The sequence below is a fragment of the Ranitomeya variabilis genome, chromosome 2 (genome assembly GCF_051348905.1).
Source record: "Ranitomeya variabilis isolate aRanVar5 chromosome 2, aRanVar5.hap1, whole genome shotgun sequence".
NCBI classification, from domain to species: domain Eukaryota; kingdom Metazoa; phylum Chordata; class Amphibia; order Anura; family Dendrobatidae; genus Ranitomeya; species Ranitomeya variabilis.
Genome location: NC_135233.1, coordinates 712,939,508 through 712,963,809, shown reverse-complemented (window position 1 = coordinate 712,963,809; position 24,302 = coordinate 712,939,508). Strand labels below are relative to the sequence as shown.

At 40.8% G+C, this 24,302-nt stretch overlaps 1 protein-coding gene across 2 annotated transcripts in view; it reads left to right on the top strand.

Annotated features, from left to right (window-relative positions):
• HS3ST5 (heparan sulfate-glucosamine 3-sulfotransferase 5) overlaps positions 1-23,366 on the top strand; it is a 400,742-nt gene extending 377,376 nt beyond the window's left edge. For both annotated transcript variants that reach the window (XM_077289496.1, XM_077289497.1), the window contains exons 3-4: positions 13,346-13,484; positions 15,856-23,366. In XM_077289496.1, the coding sequence (XP_077145611.1) occupies positions 13,378-13,484; positions 15,856-16,786 (1,038 nt within the window). In that variant the 5' untranslated portion in view covers positions 13,346-13,377 and the 3' untranslated portion in view covers positions 16,787-23,366. The remainder of the gene's footprint in view (positions 1-13,345; positions 13,485-15,855) is intronic.
• The last annotated feature ends 936 nt before the right edge of the window (positions 23,367-24,302 follow it).

The window sequence follows — 24,302 nt, the reverse complement described above, 5'->3', positions numbered from 1 at the left end:
AATATAGTATTTTTCACGGTGTCAACAAAATCATTTTTTATGCGTACGCTGTCTTCTGAAGAACGGTAGACTGAAGCTAAAGTTCACTGCAATCTAATTTAGGTTTTATGGAAGGCTAGCACCAGATGTTCTGTAAATAGTCTTGTGAGCTTGTGTAGCCTTGAAATTCACTATATTGAAAATGTATCTTTGACTTAAAGGTACAATGGTTGTACATGAAATATTAAATAAAAATGTTTAATTCAATTATATTTTGAAACGTTTCATACAAACTTAAGGGGGATAACTATAAATTATTCCTTACACCAAAAGAAATGCTTAACAATCCACATATGTAAATATATCAAATTGTATTAAGTAAAAGCAAATATATGCACAACTGCTTAAAGATAAAAGTTAAAAGCGCCCCATAAACCCAGAAAAAAGTGAAAAATGTGGCACATGATAAATTCCACATTTCCATAATGCAATCAAATCAAGTATACAATATATCAGTTAGGAAGCAAGGGTATAATTGAAACAAAATGTACATAATTATGAGAAACATAATGCAGGAACAGTAAGCATGATTTAGAAACTAAATAGCATAATAATCATAATTAAACATCCCTTGATTTGAGAATAAACCACTCAACGAGAGCGCCAGGAAATATACAGCAGCAAACAAAAGCAAAAGTACCTACCGCAAGCCATAATTCATGGACAAAAGACTAACCACACAGCCCAGTACCCTGACACGTGTTTCGCATATAGCTTCATCAGGGGGTAGTGCCCTAAGTCATCTTTTTAATAAACACATGGTGTTCTGGTGTAGAGCAGGCGCATGTCAGCCACCCGTCACCGTGTCACTCATTGCGCCCGGCATCCCGGACATCCCCCTGCACATGTCAGGATGCCAGGTGGGGGGAGGGAAGAGGCAATGTCACGGCCAACACGCACACAAACCAGAAGCTGAGTGTGCCATATTTAAAATGGGAGATGCAAAGGGAAATGTAAAATGGCCCATTTTGGCAATATACATTGACTATATAGTGAAATTAGAACAAAATAAATAGAATTATACAAAAAAAAATACAAAGAAGAGTGATAATAATTAAATATAATTAAAAATAAATAGTATAAATGTAACATTGACAATGATGGTATAAGATATATATTATCGCCATCTAGTGGTCAAAAACAATATAGCAAGTCAGAATATTATTAGATAGATAGACCAAGAAAATATTTATTTGTGAGAAAATAGTTGAATAGCTGATGCTTAGGAAGAGGAGAAAACGAAGAAGTACCAAAGAATAGCAAGAAACAAATCAAAAGAAAAATATACTATATGAAAGAAAAAGTAAAATGTGTAAATGTACAGAAAAAAATGCTACGGGGCAACTGCTGCTTAATCAGTTCCTGGCGGCGACATGATATTGTTGTGCCACGTGTCAGCTCAGTCAATAAGTGTCTGCTCCTTATGGGGAAAGATGTGACATTGTAGTGCCATGTGGTGGGAGGCAGCCAATAAGTTTCCGCAATTTGTGGAGCGTGATGTGACACTGTTGTGCCACATGTCGGCTCAGGCAATGAGTGGCCACTCTTTACAGATAGTGATGTGACATTGTTGAGCCTTGTGTCCGCTGAGCTTGTGAGTGTTCGCTCCTTGGCTGCAGCTCATCAATATTCCATCAGGGCGAACGTTCACTCTGGCATAATAGCAAAAGCTACAGCTGAGGAGCGGGCGCTCATTGGCTGCATATGGCACAATGATGTCACATTACTCAGTAAAGAGCAGCGCAAACATTGCTGCAGTAGGTATTTTATTTTAGGTCTTGAATTGATCAATCTGAGGTTGTTCAGTTGTGGACAGCTCCTTTGATACATGTGTTTAACCTCTGCATGTGTACCAACTCAAGTTAAGCTCAATTTTTGTTTTTTTTTCCTTTGATACAGAGATGTTATTATTTGATTTAATTATATATTGTAGAAAAACATGGTACTGTATGTACTCACATCTACATAGATAGATGAACTAAATAGTTTGTAAAATATACTTATCTTGTACTGATCCTTTATTTGTATGAGGCTATGTGCACACGTTGTGGATTTTGCTGCAGATTCGCAGCAGTTTTCCATGCATTATACAGTACCATGTAAACCTAGGGAAAACCAAATCCGCAGTGCTCATGCTGCGGAAAAAAAACGTGCAGAAACGTAACATTGTTTATTCCGCAGCATGTCAATTCTTTGTGCGGATTCCGCAGCGGTTTACACCCGCTCCATAATAGGAATCCGCAGGTGTAAAACCGCAGGTGGAATCCGCACAAAAACCGCATAAAATCCGCAGGTAAAACGAAACAGGTGCGGAAAAATCCGCAGAGGTTCCATCTACGTGTGCACATACCCTAAAAGTCCCGAACTGCAGAAAAGGGTGCAAATGATATATCCTCACTCTGTAGTCACAAGTAATAATGTCCCATGGTACATGTAAAATATTACATTCAATATCAAATTCTGCACATCTGATTCCCTATGTATGCCGCCTGTCAGCACGATGAAGCCCAGTTTTTCAATGAATAATGTTACTAATATCGGCAACATAAACCAACATATATATATTAAGTAAGATTTTGGGGGGTGAAAAGTTGATTTTGGAATAAACATGAGTTATAAAATGGAGTTATTAACCAAGTAGTAAAGCAGATTTTGCTCCTTGTACGATCTAAGGCTTGCCTTAATCATGGCATGTTATAGTGTAGCAGGTTATTCTGTGGTCAGCTACTGACACCTGCTGGTTTTTGCTTCAGATCTGCACAATTTCTGTTGTTTCATCTGCAATTATTACTTTAAAAAATCTTTAAAAAGACTGTAAAATATTTATTTCTGTTACATGGCAAAAAGAAGTACAGCCAATACATTTTGAATGGCTAAAGATGATGCAACATTATTGCTTTATATGTAACAAAAATAATAATAATTGTGCCTTCATATTTTTTTTGCTTCAGGTTTTTGTACTTTGTACAAACAGGGGAAAGGCTATCCCTTTTGGACCATCCACTTTGTTTATATAGCTTACCACGGACAGTTGGGATCCGGTTGTGCCACCAACAGGTCATGTTTTCAGGATTTCCTTAGTATTGCAAGGTGATGGACTTGTTACCTGTGCAGGTGATGCAATTATCACCTGTGCAATACTAAGGAAATCCTGAAAACATGACCTGTTGGTGGCTCTTGAGGACCGGAGTTGGGGAACACTGCCCTAACCTATCAGTACGTCTGCTAACACAGTGAACTACAAGAGCTAGGTACCATCCTGAGACACCTTATTGTGGTGGGATGGCTTGTATGCTTTTTATTAAATCAAAATATTGTTAGCCAAGTACTCTATGTTTTCTACATGTACTGTTACTATAAATTTACCAGTATAGGGTATTTGCTCATTTTGTTTTCTACTTTGCTCCTGCCTTACGTGAAAGTGGACAGCATCTCAGAATATTTTATGTAAAGGGACAATAGTTCCACCATGTATACACATAAAGCTAGGGCTACAAGGCAACTATGGGGGAGCCAGGCAGCATTGCTGCTTTACCGTACTATAGAAGTGAATGGGGTTGCACTGTGACACGTACTCTACCAAGACTGCAACAAAGAAGTCACAAAAACAAAATCAAAGATGGATATTTTGCCAATTGTCTGTCATGGTCGTAGTAGCATGTATCTTAACTTGCGGCACCGAGCGAACTTTCGTAGCACAACAATAGGCAGGTGTGGGAAAATGCTGCAAAATAAGAATACTCTCAAAACTAGAAATGTTAATAGTTATTTTTATATACAGTTGTGCTCAAAAGTTTCCATACCCCAATTTTTGCTTTCTTGGCCTTTTTTCAGAGAATATGAATGATAACACCAAAACTTTTTCTCCACTCATGGTTAGTGGTTAGGTGAAGCCATATATTGTAAAACTACTGTTTTCTCTTTTTAAATCATAATGACAACCCAAAACATCCAAATGACCCTGATCAAAAGTTCACATACCCCATTTCTTAATACTGTGTATTGCCCCCTCTAACATCAATGAAAGCTTGAAGTCTTATGTGGTAGTTGTGGATGTGGATCTTTATTTTCTCAGATGGTAAAGCTGCCCACTCCTGTTGGCAAAAAGCCTCCAGTTCCTGTAAATACCTAGGCTATCTAGCATGAACTGCGCTCTTGAGATCTCCCCAGAGTGGCTCAATAATATTGAGGTCAGGAGACTGAGATGGCCACTCCAGAACCTTCACTTTGAGTGGGGAAATAAATGTCCAGCCATTTTTTTTCTCTGGGTGTGTTTTTGTGTTGTGTGGAGGTAGGAAACCTCCTGACTGCTAGTTCCTGAGAAAGCTGCCATGTGTGTTGTCCCAGAGGACATGGACAGGACTGTATATGAACTTTTTATTTCCATTTGAGCCAGACAGGCTGTTTTTCTGTTACCAGTTTGTGTTTTTGATTTATGACGCAATAAACCACCCAGAGACTTTAACCCCTTTCCGACATTGGGAGCAATAGTACGCCGATGTCAGACACCCTCACCCTTTACGCTCTGCGATGAGCCCACATCTTTTCTGGCACATGTCAACTGAGGTCACGGGAGGAATTGCAATCCTCCCACGGCTGTTAACCCATTAAATGCCGCTGTCAAACTCTGACAGCGGTATTTAACTTGCGCTTCCGACAAGCACCCCAGAAATCCGCCCATTAGTTGGCATGACAACATGAAGTCTCCTGCAGACCTCTATGGATGTCACTGCTGGATTACTATGAGCGCCGCCTGGTGGTCGACGGTCATAGCAAGTGAGTATTTCTGCTACATATAGGCGATCTGATCATTGCCTGTATGTAGCAGAGGAGATCAGGTTATGGCTAGTGATGAGCGAATATACTCGTTACTCGAGATTTCTCGAGCATGCTCGGGTGTCCTCCGAGTATTTTTTAGTGCTCGGAGATTTAGTTTTTATCGCCTCAGCTGAATGATTTACAGCTTTTAGCCAGCATAAGTACATGTGGGGGTTGCCTGGTTGCTAGGGAATCTGTTATGATCCTTAGTGGTTGAGGATCACAAATTACTCCAGCTAAGTAACAAACATAGGACAAGCTCTAGGGAGGTGGTAAACTGGACTGACCACAAATCTGAACCTATCCAAACACACTAGAAGTAGCCGGTGAACGTGTCTAAAATCCTAGACGTCTCGAGCCAGCCTGAGGAACTAACTACCCCTAGAGAGAGAGAAAGACCTCACTTGCCTCCAGAGAAATAATCCCCAAAGATATAGAAGCCCCCAACAAATAATAACGGTGAGGTAAGAGGAAGGCACATACACAGGGGTGAAAGCAGATTCAGCAAACGAGGCCCACTAATACTAGATAGCAGAAAATAGAAAAGGGGTCTGTGCGGTCAGTAAAAAACCCTTACAAAATATCCACACTGAGATTTCCAGAACCCCCGCACCAACTAACGGTGTGGGGGGAGAAACTCAGTCCCCTAGAGCAACCAGCAAGCGAGGGAATCACATTTTAGCAAGCTGGACAAGAAACATGATGAATGCTGATAATTAAAAAATGAACAAACAAAAACTTAGCTTGTCTTGGAGAGACTGGGAGCAAGGTAGTCACAAGGAATCTGAAGAGCACTGAATACATTGTTAGCAGGCAAGGAACTGAGTATCCAGGTGAGCTAAATAGGAAACCAGCAAAGGATAACGAACCAGCTGATGCTGCCAACCTGCAGAAAGACAACACTACACAGTACCGCTTGTGACCACTAGAGGGAGCCCAAAAATAGAGTTCACAACAGTACCCCCCCTTGAGGAGGGGTCACCGAACCCTCAAGACCCCCAGGGCGATCAGGATGAGCCGCGTGGAAGGCACGAACCAAATCGGCCGCATGAACATCAGAGGCGACAACCCAGGAATTATCTTCCTGACCATAGCCCTTCCACTTAACCAAATACTGAAGCCTCCGTCTAGAGATACGAGAATCCAAAATCTTCTCCACCACGTACTCCAATTCGCCCTCGACCAGCACCGGAGCAGGAGGCTCAACAGAAGGAACCACAGGTACCACATACCTCCGCAACAAAGACCTATGGAACACATTATGAATGGCAAACGATGCTGGGAGATCCAAACGAAAAGACACCGGGTTAAGGATTTCCAAGATTTTATAATGACCGATGAAGCGAGGCTTGAATTTAGGAGAGGAGACTTTCATAGGAACATACCGAGAAGACAGCCACACCAAATCCCCAACACGAAGTTGGGGACCCACACCGCGGCGGCGGTTGGCAAAGCGCTGAGCCTTCTCCTGTGACAACCTCAAATTGTCCACCACATGGTTCCAAATCTGCTGCAACCTATCCACCACAGAATCCACCCCAGGACAGTCAGAAGGCTCAACCTGACCCGAGGAAAAATGAGGATGGAAACCAGAATTGCAGAAAAAAGGCGAAACCAAAGTAGCAGAACTAGCCCGATTATTAAGGGCAAACTCGGCCAATGGCAAAAAAGTCACCCAATCATCCTGATCAGCAGAAACAAAACATCTCAAATAAGTTTCCAACGTCTGATTAGTTCACTCGGTTTGGCCATTAGTCTGAGGATGGAAGGCCGACTAAAAAGACAAATCAATGCCCATCTTAGCACAAAAAGTCCGCCAAAACCTGGACACAAACTGGGATCCTCTATCAGACACAATATTTTCAGGAATGCCGTGCAAGCGAACCACATTCTGAAAAAATAGAGGAACCAAATCGGAGGAAGAAGGCAACTTAGGCAAGGGCACCAAATGGACCATCTTGGAAAAACGATCACACACCACCCAGATGACAGACATTTTCTGAGATACTGGAAGATCCGAAATAAAATCCATGGAAATGTGCATCCAAGGCCTCTTCGGAACAGGCAAAGGCAAAACCAAACCGCTGGCACGAGAACAGCAAGGCTTAGCCCGAGCACAAATCCCACAAGACTGCACAAAGGAACGCACATCCCGCGACAAGGAAGGCCACCAGAAGGACCTAGCCACCAAATCTCTGGTACCAAAAATCCCAGGATGACCCACCAACACCGAAGAATGGACCTCGGAAATAACTCTGCTGGTCCATCTATCCGGGACAAACAGTCTCTCTGGTGGACAACGGTCAGGTCTATCCGCCTGAAATTTCTGCAGCACTCGTCGCAAATCTGGGGAAATGGCAGACAAAATCACTCCCTCTCTGAGAATACCAGCCGGCTCAGAAACTCCCGGAGAGTCAGGCACAAAACCCCTAGAAAGTGCATCAGCTTTCACGTTCTTCGAACCAGGCAGGTATGAGACCACGAAGTTGAAACAGGAGAAAAACAACGACCAACGAGCCGGTCTAGGATTCAGGCGCTTGGCAGATTCAAGATAAATCAGATTTTTGTGATCAGTCAAGACCACCACACGATGTTTAGCACCTTCGAGCCAATGTCGCCACTCCTCAAATGCCCACTTCATAGCCAACAACTCCCGATTACCAACATCATAATTCCGCTCGGCAGGCGAAAACTTTCTTGAAAAGAAAGCACATGGCTTCATTACAGAGCCATCAGAGCTTCTCTGCGACAAAACAGCCCCTGCTCCAATCTCAGAAGCATCAACCTCGACCTGGAAGGGGAGAGAGACATCTGGCTGACATAAGACTGGAGCTGAAGAAAACCAGTGCTTCAGCTCCCGAAAGGCCTCCACGGCCGCAGGAGACCAATTAGTCACATCAGAACCCTTCTTGGTCAAATCCGTCAAAGGTTTAACCACGCTAGAAAAATTAGCGATGAAACGACGGTAAAAATTAGCAAAACCCAAGAACTTCTGAAGACTCTTAACAGACGTGGGCTGAGTCCAGTCATGAATAGCCTGGACCTTGACTGGGTCCATCTCCACAGTGGAAGGAGAAAAAATAAAACCCAAAAAGGAGACCTTCTGTACTCCGAAGAGACATTTTGAGCCCTTCACAAATAAAGCATTAGCACGCAAGACCTGAAACACCATCCTGACCTGCTTCACATGGGACTCCCAATCATCAGAAAAGACCAAAATGTCATCCAGATAAACAATCATAAATTTATCCAGATATTCTCGGAAGATGTCATGCATGAAGGACTGAAACACAGAAGGAGCATTAGAAAGTCCAAAAGGCATCACCAAGTACTCAAAATGGCCTTCGGGCGTATTAAATGCTGTTTTCCATTCATCTCCCTGCTTAATGCGCACAAGGTTATATGCACCACGGAGATCTATCTTGGTGAACCAACTGGCACCCTTAATCCGAGCAAACAAATCAGACAATAGTGGTAAAGGATACTGAAATTTGACTGTGATTTTATTCAGAAGACGATAATCTATACAAGGTCTCAAAGAACCGTCCTTCTTGGCCACAAAAAAAAAATCCTGCACCAAGAGGGGAAGAGGATGGGCGAATATGTCCCTTCTCCAAAGACTCCTTTATATAACTCCGCATCGCGGCATGCTCTGGTATAGACAAATTAAAAAGTCGTCCCTTAGGAAATTTACTACCAGGAATTAAATTTATAGCACAGTCACAATCCCTATGTTGGGGCAGGGCACTGGACCTGGGCTCATCAAATACGTCCTGGTAGTCAGACAAAAACTCAGGGACCTCAGAAGGAGTGGAAGAAGCAATAGACACCAACGGAGTATCGCCATGAATTCCCTGACAACCCCAACTTGACACAGACATAGCTTTCCAATCTAAAACTGGATTATGAGCCTGCAGCCATGGCAGACCCAAAACGACAACATCATGCAAATTATACAAAACAAGAAAGTGAATCACCTCCTGATGTACGGGAGTCATGCACATGGTCATTTGCGTCCAATACTGAGGCTTATTCTCAGCCAATGGCGTAGCATCAATTCCCCTCAGAGGACTAGGAAATTCCAAAGGCTCCAGGACAAAACCACAGCGCCTGGCAAACGACAAATCCATCAGATTCAGGGCAGCACCCGAATCCACAAAAGCCATAACCGGGTAGGACGACAAAGAACAAATCAAAGTAACAGACAAAATAAATTTAGGCTGTATAGTACCAATGGTGACAGGTTTAGTGAATTTTTTTAAGCGTTTAGAGCATGCTGAGATAACATGAGTAGAATCACCACAGTAAAAGCACAACCCATTTTGACGTCTATGACTTTGTCGCTCAATTCTGGTCAGAGTTCGGTCACATTGCATAGACTCAGGTCTCTGTTCAGAAAATTCCGCCAAAGGATGAGCAGATTTGCGCTCCCGCAAACGCCGATCAACCTGAATGGCTAAAGCCATAGAGTCACTCAGACTTGTAGGGGTGGGAAACCCCACCATAACATTCTTAACGGCCTCAGAAAGACCTTCTCTGAAATTTGCAGCCAGGGCACACTCATTCCATTGAGTAAGCACCGACCATTTCCGAAATTTTTGACAATACACCTCTGCTTCATCCTGACCTTGAGAGATAGCCAGCAACGCTTTTTCTGCCTGATTCTCAAGATTAGGCTCCTCATAAAGCAGTCCAAGAGCCAGAAAAAATGCATCTACATTAAGCAATGCAGGATCTCCTGGCGCCAGAGAGAAAGCCCAATCTTGAGGGTCGCCACGCAACAAGGAGATAACAATTTTAACTTGCTGAGCGGAATCACCAGAGGAATGAGGTCTCAGAGATAGAAATAACTTACAATTATTCTTAAAATTTAGAAACCTAGATCTATCTCCAGAAAACAACTCAGGAATGGGTATCTTTGGTTCTGACATAGGGCTATGAATAACAAAATCCTGAATACTTTGCACCCGTGCAGTAAGATGATCCACACTAGAAGTCAGAGTCTGAACATTCATGTCTGCAGCTGAGCTCAAAACCACCCAGAGTTCAAGGGGATGAAAGAAGCTAAACAGACTGCAGCAAAGGAAAAGCGGGAGGAGAAAAAAAAAATGTACTCAGGTCTTCTTTTTATCCCACTTCTGCGATGCATTAAACACTTTTTGGCCTGCTATACTGTTATGATCCTTAGTGGTTGAGGATCACAAATTACTCCAGCTAAGTAACAAACATAGGACAAGCTCTAGGGAGGTGGTAAACTGGACTGACCGCAAATCTGAACCTATCCAAACACACTAGAAGTAGCCGGTGAACGTGTCTAAAATCCTAGACGTCTCGAGCCAGCCTGAGGAACTAACTACCCCTAGAGAGAGAGAAAGACCTCACTTGCCTCCAGAGAAATAATCCCCAAAGATATAGAAGCCCCCAACAAATAATAACGGTGAGGTAAGAGGAAGGCACATACACAGGGGTGAAAGCAGATTCAGCAAATGAGGCCCACTAATACTAGATAGCAGAAAATAGAAAAGGGGTCTGTGCGGTCAGTAAAAAACCCTTACAAAATATCCACACTGAGATTTCCAGAACCCCCGCACCAACTAACGGTGTGGGGGGAGAAACTCAGTCCCCTAGAGCAACCAGCAAGCGAGGGAATCACATTTTAGCAAGCTGGACAAGAAACATGATGAATGCTGATAATCAAAAAATGAACAAACAAAAACTTAGCTTGTCTTGGAGAGCCTGGGAGCAAGGTAGTCACAAGGAATCTGAAGAGCACTGAATACATTGTTAGCAGGCAAGGAACTGAGTATCCAGGTGAGCTAAATAGGAAACCAGCCAAGGATAACGAACCAGCTGATGCTGCCAACCTGCAGAAAAACAACACTACACAGTACCGCTTGTGACCACTAGAGGGAGCCCAAAAATAGAGTTCACAACAGGAATCCCCACAGGTATTCAAGCTGGCTAGTAGCTGTAAATCATCCAGCTGCGGCGAAAAAAACTAAATCTCCGAGCACTAAAAAATACTCGGAGGACACCCGAGCATGCTCGAGAAATCTCGAGTAACGAGTATATTCGCTCATCACTAGTTATGGCAGCTTCTAGTCTCCCATGGAGACTATTGAAGCATGCTAAAAGTATTTAAAAAAATGCTTTTAAAAATATATATAAATATATATAAAAGTTCAAATCACCCCCCTTTCGCACCATTCAAACTAAACCAATAAAAAAAAAATCAAACATACACATTTGTGAAGCTGACAGTTGCAGCCCCCAGCTGTGAGTTTTACCTGGTTGGTTCAAGAAAATAAGGGGAACCCATGCCGGGTTTTTCATTCATTTATTTTGTTAGATCGCAGACAGTGGCTAAGGAATAGAAAAAAAACAAAAAACAGGCAGAGATGCTTAACTGTCTAACTGGGCCTCAATACAATTGCACTACCAGGGTGCAGCAGACCCAAGTAAAATGGCAACTGCACAGGTCCAATAATACCAAATGAGACAGCCAGCCTTCAATCAGGGATTGGCCGTGTGGTACACCAATGCAAAAAATATACTCTGGATGTGCCAATGTTCAATGCAGAGCATCTGGTTCTCAGCCTATTAATGATGCCCTATGGCGGGCTGCCCAGTGCTAACCATGATGCATCCTGTGTGAACAGAGGCCACAGTTTACAGAACCATTTGGGCCCAAATGCACCCCGAAAAAAATATAATGTGCAAAAAAACATATCAATATATGTAAGGTACATATGTTTTTGCATGATGGATAAGCATCTACCTGTATTTTTCAGCATTGAAAACACTATTAATTCTGACCAAATTTCCAACTCCATTTTCCAAAATACAGCCCGAAACTTGTAAAGAACCTCCACCATGCCTGCACTCGATATTGTGCTACTCTCCAGCACTTTTACCAACAATCTGCCTTCTGTTAAAATGAGATAATTCAAATTTCCTGGTGCTCTGGACTCATCATGATGTGTCTTTCATCTACTGCAAGTTTCCTTGGTTGACCATTGCGTCTATTGTCCTCAGCATTGCCCATTTCTTAATGCTTTTTCAAAAGACGTTAACAGCATATCTTAAAACTCCAGTGTGTTAGAAATGTTGGACTGAGAGAGTCATTGCTGATGCATTGTAACAACCTTGTGTCCAATTGCTATTCTCAGCCTTGCCATGGTGTACGAGCTATGACATGAAACTTTCTTCCACAGCCTCACAAGTAGCAGAGTTTGTCTGTTCCTCACCCAGTTTTAAGTTTCCTACGCAGCTGTTTCTGGTTCAGTTAATGACTATTTCAAACTACACAAGAAAATAATGCTCAATATCACCTTCCTGGTATAACTGGGTTACTCATGTACCTGAATTTAATCTTACAAATCTCTGACTTTGTGCAGGGCGGTCACACCAAATATTGATTTAGATTTCTCTTTTGTTTACTCATTTTGCATTTTGCTGAAAGATAAAAAATAAACTTTTAACACTTCTATTTTTTAAAGCATTCTTGCTTTGCACCTTAAGACAGTATTGTATGTCTATGTTATTGCCTGATTTTTTTTTAGCAATTTCACGGGAAAAAAAAAATCTCTGACTTTTTATAAAGGATAATAGAGATGTACTATTTTATGTACCAATATAATATATCTGTCAAGAAGAAAAATACTATTTAGATCTTTAGGCAGAGAAAATGTATTGCTATGTATCTCCCATCTATTCTGTATTTAAAGGGGATCCACTTGAAGCTGTAAAAAGCTGTAATCTGCTGGCGAATCTTGAAGCAGTCATCTAATGCCTCAACATTCACCATCACTATGGCTGTCCATGTAATTCACAATCAACTTATTGGGTCCTAACCTTTCTACCCTTTTTCTACTACAGCTAATTGACAACCCAAATGTTGGACCCATCTGCATTAAAGAGTTTGGCAGCACATAATGACTATTCAAACCATGAAAGGGAGAGGTGCAAAACAAGTGCAACACTTTGACAAATAGCTCAGTGAACCTCCCAAACCTCCATCTATTTCCACTATTCATTTTCTTTATTGAAAGCTCTGGCTCCACAGGAGGCAGAGGAGGACAGAGACAGATGGCAAAAAAGTGGGTGAAAAGTGCACTAAACTGATCTGTCACGTCATGAGTAAACCAAGCATCATTGCTAAGTTTGAATACTCATTTTGTGCTGACAGACCTCCAATAATAGGTGGTTTCTATCTCAGTCTTTCATACATATCTGTATACCTCTCAACACAGGAGGTGAGGCTCCAGAATCAGCTTAGAGCGGCTGATGCCATAGATTTGGATTTTATATTTTTTACAGGCTTTAGTCATTCAACAGGTGCCAATGTGAAGGGAAATCATGATCCACCAGGATTTCCTCCTTGTGTCTCAATCCCTTGTAGTGGAGCATTGATTGAGTGCCTGCTAATAAACATCAGCCGGCCTGGTACACATGCTGATAAATGCTTTCCGTGTGCTGTTTTCCTCAGACTGAAGAAGTCCTGAAGATTGATGGAGGGCCATGCTATTCAAACAGCAGGCGTTGCTGAGACAGAAGCTACTGGTGCTAGGCAGCCTTGCTGTTGGAAGTCTCTTATATCTAGTTGCCAGAGTTGGGAGCTTGGATAGGTAAGCGCCTTAAAATTATAAGTCTGGAAATTAGAATTTGGCTTGTTCTTTGTCTAGAAATGTAAAAATTGGGAGAGTGGTGTTATATACTAAAAAACATATCTGTTCATTTTCCTCTAAAGAAATGAATGAGGTCTATGCCACACAATGGAGTGTCTCAGTAATGTATGAGGGATATGCGGCATCCTGCCTCTTCATAGAATGCGTTCTGCTAAATTTTTGCTTGAAGAATCGGAGCAATATAAAAGGTCTCATGTATTTAAAGTATGTGGGGACAATATATAAGATCAGTATTCATATTTAAATACCGAATCAGTAACCAAGAGATCTAGTGTTAAATGGCCTCTCTGGAGCCATCCATTAATTTTTGCCTTGTGGATCCTATATTCGCTCTGTAGAATAGGCAGAATCCTTGGCTGCTCAAGCTATAAAATACGACATAGTGTTCATCATCTCATGTAAGATTACAGCCTGTTCCCTCAGTGTTCTGCATGCCTGTGCTCCATACTACCAGGCTGCATTACAATGCATTTATAAGCCTACATGAATAATTTAAAGGCCAGGCAAACAAGTCCCTTCCAGCGTTTTGTTAAATCTCTTGACATCAACAATGTGTCCTTCATTGTGCGCCTTTCTTCTATAAAATAAGTCTGGATCCAACAAGTAAATGCAAATCAGTGTATTTTAACCTCAGTAGTTGTGACTGTATCATGTTAGGCACTGGATTATATAGACTTCTCAGTCATCCATGACAATACTATTATACTGATTATCCCTGGAGACACCAAGTGCTCACCGTAGATGATGAAACACTCATGCATTGAAATACCAGGATAAACATGAGACTGGTTACTGAATAGGAATGAGAAAATAATCCCTGTTTATGGGGAATTCGCATCATTTATGCAAATTAAAGTACACTCAGGTCAATTATTTTGAATTTGTAAATCATTAATTGCCTTTTTAGATCTTTTCATATCATTTTACTATTATAGTACATCTTGTAATCTAACTAAACTTGATAGTGTGTATGCATTTCGCAGATAAAACTTGTAATATTCGACTCTGATGAAAATTTTTTATTATTTTCTTCTGTCTGAAGCTTGGCTTCCATATATCTAGGCCTTTTGTATCATTCTTTTTTTGCACCCAAACTGATGACGACTGACATCAAAATGATATCTGTTGTCAACCAGCTTTTTATGAGTTTCTACTGCAAAACTTGTGAGCCAGGTCAAAAACGCAACATGCGGCATTTTATGAAGAATCGGCCACAACAACTGATGTGCCACATGAGTGTGAATGATCCCATAGCAAACTTTGGGTTCGTTTTCCCATCAGTTTCCTGCATGGTCGGATAAATGGAAACTATTCCTAATCATGTAATGTTGAGTATTGTCAATTAACAGAGCATCATTCTTAAAACTGAAAACCACTAGATAAATATTAGAAAAAACGTTTTGACAGTGAGGTTGATCAATGACTGGAACAGGCTGCCACCAGAGGTGGTGAGTTCTCCTTCAATGGAAGCCTTCAGAGGCTGGACAGTCATCGGTCTGAGATGGTTTAGTGAATCCTGCATTGAGCAGGGGGTTAGACATGATGACCCAGGAGGTTCCTTCCAACTCTAACATTCTATGATTCTATAATAAATAATGGAAATTTGTCCTTCTTTGTATGCTGCTTCTTCCCGTTTCTAATGACAGGACCAACAGCCAAAGCAGACATTAAAGATATATTTGAATGCTGCTTGGCTAGACAGGAAACCCCCAATCTGTCCTAGCACCTCTCAAGGGATTGTTAACGTTAAGATATTTTTCTGCAAACTGCAGCCAGGGAGACGGTACATCTCCTTCAAAGTCACTGAGCTCACTGATTAGTTGCTGAGCTGTTGACAAGACGTTGGTGTTGCAGCCAATACCAGAAAATGGAAACAGCAGCAGAGTCTCACCTGTGGACCCGGGTAAGGCAAGTACACCATGGCTTGTTACATTTCAACAAACTGCAGCTGAGGCCAATGATTACGTGAAAGAGAACGTCTTTAAAGTAAATCTAAAGAGCCACCTTCTATCTTCTTTTTTCCAAGTGAGCTAAGGTTGGATTTACATATATAGGCCATTTAGTGTTTTTTTTCCTCCGGTGTGGTATAGAAACACAGTAACTGATCCAACTGTAGTCTATGGAATAGTTTCTGGCGTATTAGTTGCACCAATATGTTCCAGGAGCCAAATCAGACATGGTTATTGGTACCCGGACATTACATGTATTCTTAGTCATCCAGTGGTCACTTTCTAATGTTTTTTCTGCTTTTCTTAATACATACAGTTTAATAAATACAATTATTTGATCTTATAAACATTTGTCGTTACAGGCTGCCGCCAATATGTTCAGTCGAAGGTAGATTCAGTCCACAAAATCAGGATGCAATCACTCTTCGTGCTATGCAGTATAAACGAGGACTCTTACATGAATTTCGGAAAGGAAATGCAACTAAAGAGCAAATTCTCCTTCATAACTTGGTCCAGCAGCTACCAAAGGCGATTATTATAGGTGTGAGAAAAGGAGGAACTAGAGCCTTACTTGAAATGTTAAATCTCCACCCTGCTGTGGTGAAGGCCTCTCAAGAAATACATTTTTTTGACAATGATGAGAACTACGCAAAGGGTATTGAGTGGTACAGAAAAAAGATGCCATTTTCCCATCCCCACCAAATCACTATAGAGAAAAGCCCTGCCTACTTTATTACAGATGAGGTCCCCGAAAGGATTTACAAAATGAACTCATCCATTAAATTACTCATTATTGTCAGAGAGCCAACGACAAGAGCTATTTCTGACTATACACAGGTATTGGAGGGCAAGGAAAGGAAAAATAAGACCTACTACAAGTTCGAAAAAATGGCTATGGACACGAATACCTGTGAAGTGAACACTAAATACAAGGCTGTGAGGACCAGTATCTATACCAAGCATCTGGAAAGGTGGCTGAAGTACTTCCCCATTGAACAGTTTCACATTGTTGATGGGGATCGGCTAATTACCGAACCACTGCCAGAATTGCAACTGGTGGAAACCTTTCTCAATCTACCACCCAGGATCAGTCAATACAACCTATACTTTAATGCTACCAGAGGTTTTTATTGCTTGCGGTTTAACATTGTCTTTAATAAGTGCCTGGCAGGAAGCAAGGGGCGCATACATCCTGAGGTTGACCCCTCAGTCATTACCAAATTGCACAAGTTTTTTCATCCTTTCAATCAGAAGTTTTACCAGATCACCGGGAGGACATTTAACTGGCCCTAACTACTACTATTGTCTACAACACCGTGTGTTGCACATTGGTTTCAGTAAAGTCTATAATAGGACAATTATGCACTTTTCATGGACACCTTTAATAGAGAAAATGTTTAATTTCTTGAGAAAAATAAATTATGTATGTGACCAAATATTTAAGGGAAAGTCTTTACAGAAAGTGAAAAGGAGACTCCTTCCAAGTCATAAAAAGTATGATTAGCATTCTAATAAAAAGGAAATGTTACTAATACACTACTTTACCCACAGATGCCTCAAGAAAACATGTGTGTCATATACATATCTACAGACATTAGATGAGTGTCACATAATTCAACTGATCTCAAGAGGGTCTAGCATAGAGTTTGTCTATGGGTGCTGTCACACGTCTGTGCCACGAATCATCTTAATAGTAGTGTGGCATCTGAATCCCTGGTCAAAACACTGGAAATAGGCATTTGGGTCATATTCATATTGTGTTCATGAGAACATAAGCTTACTAAAGCATAAGTTGAAATAGAAAATCTGCTTGCAACAATGTGGTGACATTCCAAGTATACATATATATCCATGCAGACAGGAGATAGTAAAGCTAGACTTCTCTGATAACAGCTCATTGTAAAGCAAATACATAAGACAATTTGGTTTGATGCCCCTTATTATCAGTTAGTGTTCATAGGCTTTGACTGCCCCATACACAGTAGATATATATGGGCCAAAAGATGGTACAGTCGACAGCCCTCTTGACAGACTCCTCTATACACAGGAGCACCCAACCTGCTGAGTGCTCCTGTATTGTGTATAACAGTGTCCATCAACTACTGTCTTCAAGGCACAATAGATAATGTTTCCAGGATTTCCATAGCATTCCACAGGTGGTGGAATTATCACCTGTGAAATACTAAGGAAATTCTGAAAATATGATCTGTTGGTGGGCATTGAGGACTGGAGTGGAAAAACGATGCTGTACAAGAGAGCCACTCCCAGACATCTCTAGAATGAAAGAATTAGAAGCCCAAAATTGGACATGCCTCATTCTTGTCTCCTCTGACCACATCTGTCAGGGGAAAATTGGGAGGCCCCATACACATTAGCGAGTTGGTCGCCCCTGCTGATATCAGTGGGTTTAGTCGACTTAGTCTATAGGGACTAAAAGGGAGTCTTTCAGAAGGATCAACCCTTCTAAGATGTATATATGGGCATGCAGGTCACAGAAAATTGAATAAAACCTGAGGGAGATGCAGATCTCCCTAAGAATCTGCCTCTAGAGCTTATTTGAAATGAAAGGAGCCGTTACCAGTGGGATTTGTAACGAATGACACTTTGCTCTCATAATTACACATCTCTATATTGAGATCAGAACTAACACAGCACAGCAGATCTAACACAGTTAAGCATAAATTAACTTTGTCACCTTAGAAATACAATTGCACTGCAGATGTCCTCTCATAGTACTTCAGCTTCCATCTCACAAGCAGCCATTATGGAGGAGGGGCAGTACAGCAGAGCTGAGGGCACTGCAAATGTGTTTCCAATGAGATAAAGTTCAACTCTTCTGTACTGTGTCGGTTGTAATCAGGTACCGCTCTGCAGCAGAACTGACCGCTCTATCAGAGGACATCTGTAGATGCAAATGTTTGTAATGAGACAAAGTTCACTTCTGCTGTACTGTGTTAGCTCTGCTGTACTGTGCTAGCTCTGCTTCACTGTGTTAGTTCTGATCTCAATGCAGAGCAGTGTGTAATTATGAGTACAAAGTGTCAGTCATTCCTGGTTCACACTAGTAACCCCGCCTTTTAATTAAATTAAACTCTGGAGGCAGATTCTCAGTGAGATCGGTGTCCAGCCCATAGATCTTATCAGCTCATTTTTATATAAGTTAAACATGTATTTCTCTAGAATAAGACAGACATCAGATATGAAGGTTTGATTTAATTCAACTTCTTATGACACACATGACCATGTAGATGGCTAAGGAGGGTTGATCCTACTGACAGATTCCCTTTAGGTGGTTACTGTATTACAAACATTGAATAAGCCAAATATATCTGATGTCTTTGGGTACTTTTATTCAGTTTTATCCTTAATTTATTGCTAGGAACCTCCATGGACCAAACATATTTTATTTGCACAGACACAACAAAGTCTAAATACTGTGGTCCTTCAGTTTAAGCGGGGTTTGTTTCTGATGATTTTGCTACACATTTTCTTAGGAATGGTAAAATGTTAGGGACAAGTTTGCACCTATTTTTGTATTGTTAAAATCAGGGCTGTGGAGTCGGTAAGTCACAGTTGCGACTCCGACTCCTGGATTTTATCAGGTTCCGACTCCGGCTCCGGCTCCGACTCCTTCATAAATGGCCAATTCGTAACAATAAATTTACTGTTGTAAAATATTAACATCGTGCTTATTCAGTTTCTCACCATCATATAAGTAATCAGACCACTTAGAGCAAAAACTATATTTATTAGAATACAATTAGAATATAGCAAATAACATTTATAAACTTTTTCTAAACTCTTGTAAGTAAATATGCAATAAACACTGTTATGCAGTTAATAAGAAGAAATCTATAAATTTGTCCTCAGAAAAAGTATTGCCTCTGTCAGATCCTCCTTCATGGATGCCCTCAAATCTGATCTAGAGAACAACCTCTCTACACTAACTTGGGTTGGTGGCAAAGCAGTAACCACTCGGGCAACATCTCTGACAATGTCAGGATACAGAGGAATCGCTTGTTGCACTGTTATTTTTGATGAACGGTCAAATTTCTCAATTTCTTTTAGTGCACATGAAAAATTCTGCTGAAATGTACTGGCTGTGTTCTTTGATGGGGATGACTCTTCCTCTATGTGGGAACACTTTGCACGGTCCTTGTGATCCAAATATTTTTCGAAATTAAATTCTTCATCAGTTGATGAGGGTGAAGATGTGGCAGGACGACCAGCTTCTTCTTGTTCCTCCTAACTGTTCTGCAACCCTTTCATCCAGTTACTGCTATTTCAAACAGAGCTTCTTTTTCTTTAGTTAGCTGTTGATCATCTAGAAGAATCCGATGCATTGGGTCTACATAAACAGCTGCCAAAAGAATGTTATTTTGTAATAGTAGCTCCTCTCTCCGTTTCATTGATGTTGCAATGCCACTTGCAATTAACCCTCCTCTTTGGGACAGGCGAAACATCAGGTTCTTCCACTCCTTTAAGAAAATACCTGGAGTTAAGTCCTCTGCTTGTAATTTTTTAGTCACTGTAAATGGGTGCTCTAGAAATTTTTCCAGCTCAGTCACTTGATTCCACTGACTTTCATTTAGCGTCAGTTGAGGGTTAGCCATGTCTACAAGTAAGGTTTTCAGTTCAACCAAGCTCTGAATCATTAGGTAAGTACTGCCCCATTGTGTGGCTTGATCAATAATTGCCCCTTTTCCAGCACGTCTCTTCAAAATTGAGTCAACTTTAGGGGTTCTGGCAACAGTAGCCAATTTTCTCACCTTGCCGATCAGTGCAGCAGCATGTCCTTCTTGCAGACTGTCTCTTATAGCCAGCTGTAGCGTATGCACAACACAGCGCATGTGATGAATGAAAGAACGTATTGACACAGTTTCAACAAGATCATCTAAACTATCATGTTGCTGTTCATCTGAAGCAACTTCAGTTCGCTCCTCAGTTGCAATACTGTGTTCCTCTATTTCACACATTTCTGTGTCTGTGGACCCAGAATGTTCTTCTAGCTGCTGGTCACCATCATTACTCTCATTCATTAGCTTAATAGTACTTATCATATTTGAAGCATTGTCAGTTACGACAGAAAGAACTTGCTCTTTTTTAAGTTCATAGTCTTGCAGAACCTTTTCCACCAAGACTTGGAGATACTCACTGGTGTGATGAGCTTTGGTGTCTTTTACTGCCAATGTCTTGGTAACTATTTAATTTTTGTCACAAACAAATCGGACAGTGATGGCAAAATAGTTCACTCTGTGACGTGTGCAGGCATCCATTTTAAGAAACAAAAAGCGTCCCTTGAGAGTTTTTTTAAGTTCTTCCTTTTGTTTTAAAGCTTCTTCGATTACTAATTTTCTAATACTCTCTCTCTCCAGAGAAACACCAAGCTTGCGGGCCATTTCCCCATTCAGACACATAAAAGCTGGTCGTGAAAATAATGAAATAGGCACACTATCCTTTACAACAAGCTCTATGATCTGTTTTTTAAATGTATCTACTGTCATTGTCACAGTAAATTTGTCACTGACAAAATATCTTGCAACTGATGGCTGCAAAGTTCTCTGCTCCTTTGTTTGGCTGGAAGAGCTGGGCACTGGTTCATTGGTTTGGATGCAGTCTTTCTCATCCACTGCTTTCATTACGTCTGGATGAAAGCGCTGTAAATGTCTCTTTAGATTAGAAGCTCTGGTAGGAGCATTTTTATCTTTGCCTGAATATGCACTGATCTTGGCTTCACAGCATTTGTTTTCGTCTGGATCATTTGTCATACACTGACAGACATAATGTTTTCTATCTTGAGTGATGGTGAAATGTTCAAATACAGCTGATTTAATGTGCCGCTTCTTTGACATTCTCAGGTTTTTAATTCTGCATTCACAATCCAAATGACAATTATTTTTTCTAAAAACAATTGTACAAAATTATTGCCAGGTCGTACAACTGATATAGTGGTCAGTAATACTGTTATTCCTCATGTACTCACAGTTAACTGATGCAAAGTTTGTTGAACGGATAATACTTCTTACAGTCTTCCTCTTCTGAGTAGCAGCTGTGAGATGCTTGGAAGACACACACCTAGTAAACATCTAGTCTAGAGGAGGAGCTTTACTACTAAGAATTTGCAACACATATTCACTTTCAGTTTCATACATTGTAAGTAGGGGGGTTGGGGCAGCATGAGGTTAACCAAGTATAAGATTAGATAAGGGCAGTGGAGAACAGTGACACACAAGAAGTAAGAAATGTCTCTATCTCCAGCAGAACTGCTTATCACTGTTCACAGTTTGATAGAACATATATATTTGAGTAACATTTATAAAATTCATATGAAAGTTCAATTATGAAATATTAATACATTTTTTTTTAAAGCTGGAGTCAGAGTGGGTACATTTCTACCGACTCTGACTTCGACTCCAACCAAAACTAACTCCGACCGACTCCGTGACTCCGCCTCCACAGCCCTGGTTAAAATGCATTTTAAATGAAAAATGAAGCAACTTTGCAAACAGTCTTAATTAAAAAATATTCTTCTGCTCTTGTGCAGACCTATATGTTTACATAGTTACAAACCTGTGTAGTCTGATCTTGCAATTATGCTTACATCTGTCCTACTGCTTTCCACCAAATTGGGTGTTGGACTGATTAAAGGAAGTAGGACGGCAGGATCAGACTACACAGGGTTATTTGTAGTCTGTTACCATGGAGACACATGGGTCTTTATAGGAACTGAAGATACAAAAATGCAAGATTTGTTTTACATTTTAGATGCATTGGAGCAATAAAAATGGTTACAAAGTTGGGTATACCCTTTAAGACCAAATGTGCATGACAGTTAGCTTTGAATTTCAATTTAAAAGGTACATGCGAGGAAGCACAAATTGGTTTTGCTGTTAGCAGAGCACACTAGAAACAGGGATTTGTGATTAATGTGGATTAAAAAAAATTTCCCAAACCAATGCAAACGCAATTCTTCCAATAAAGTATTCAATGCAAATGGAAAACTGTATAATAGAAAACGTTTTACAAAATAATGTATGTTGTGTAAATGAAATACACACACCAGGAGGCACCCATTAGAAATAAAAGACATTCTAGCTGTAATAAACATATTCTAAATACATAGAGATGACACTGTCAGTTATTGAAAGTAATACACAAGTTGCAAATTAAAATAATGTATTGTCTCTTTCAATAAAGGGGATGTCCAGCACTTAAAGAAAAAAGCTAACTACATTGTAAAATAATAATAGAGGCAGTACTTGTCTTTAGTAGTGCCCTCCACTGCCCTTAAGGCACTTGCCAGGTCCCCCTCTGTTCTTGCTGCTCCATGTGGATGGACATATGACTGCTGTGCCCAATCACTAAACAACACATCACCGCTACAGTCAATGACTGACTGCAGAGGTCATATATTCATCCAGATGGAGCAGGAAGTGCAGGAACCAATGGGGACCCAGGAAGTGCTTGAACAGGATCAGTGGAATAATTATTTTACTCCATTGTGTTTTTCTTTTAAAGTGGACAGCCAACCCCTCTAAGGCCCCTGCTGTGAAGAGATTCAGCTATTTTCATATAAATAAACCAGTGCTCGTCTTATTCTTGTTCCAAAGTTACTGTGGTGGATTTGCACTATAATTTCTTGTACCGGTACCTGTCACTCGTAGCATGTTGACAATAGGAAACAGAGGCCTGACCATTCCCCCTCACTGCGTGTTTGTCCAAAAAGACCTACTGTAAATAATGTAGATTTTATTGTACATACTGTTTCACATTAATTATATTTTGTAAAACTAAGTATGAACTCTTTAAATTATTGTGAGAAGTTTTATTGTGGTAACTTAAAATGGAATGAATTAAAATCACTCAATGTGGATTTCTTTCACTCGTGGTTCTATCTCATTAAAAAATGGTCCACCTGCGATCAGACACCTTATGATGAAGATATTCTCCCATAAACACTTTTGGTGAAATGCATGTAGTAAAAGTACTCTATGGCTACACATGGCAGTGTGGAACTATGTGGAATTTGTGTGCTACAGGATAAGCTCCATGGGCACGGCTTTGTCATATCAATGAGCCCTTGTTAGGGAAAGTGTAGACGGCCGTAGGTTCTTTCATACGAGAGAGTCGGGTCGATTATGCAAATGACACAGTGATCAGAGTGTGATCAGAGTTTGATCAGAGTGTGATCCAATTCTCTCTGATGTAGGAGAACGTGGAGAAAAAAATGTCTCCCATCTTCTCTATTTTGCCAGCCTGTGGAAATCTCGCTGCACTCAGATGTCATCCACGTACACTTCAATGGTTTACTCACACTCATTGACTTACATGACCGAAAGCGATCTGAATATGAGATCAAACTCGGGCATGCAGTAAATTTTTTTTTTCCTTGGACAGACTCTGTCCTTGGAAAAAATTGGATATGTTCCCGACTCCATAGACTAATATTGGTCCGAGTGCGATCTACAGTTTTGTCAAATTGCACTCAGATCAAAAATATGGTCATGTTCTCCTGCCCTTATTGTAATTTTAACAGCAAACATTGCATTGGCGGTTTCAATTTTTTACTCTTTTTGCAAAAGAAAAAGAGTAGACATCCAAGGCATTGCAGTTTTCAAACTGATCATTAAAAAGGTTGTCCTGTCAAGACTGTGTGTGACTGCAGACTTATGAATCCCCCCAGAGCACGCACTGTGCACTGAGAGGATTCGCTGGTTTCAAACCGGGGAACAGAGAGTATGTACAAGTTACACATACCCCCGGCCAGTTGGTGCGGCCTCACTCACCATACACTTGTATGTAGTTGGAC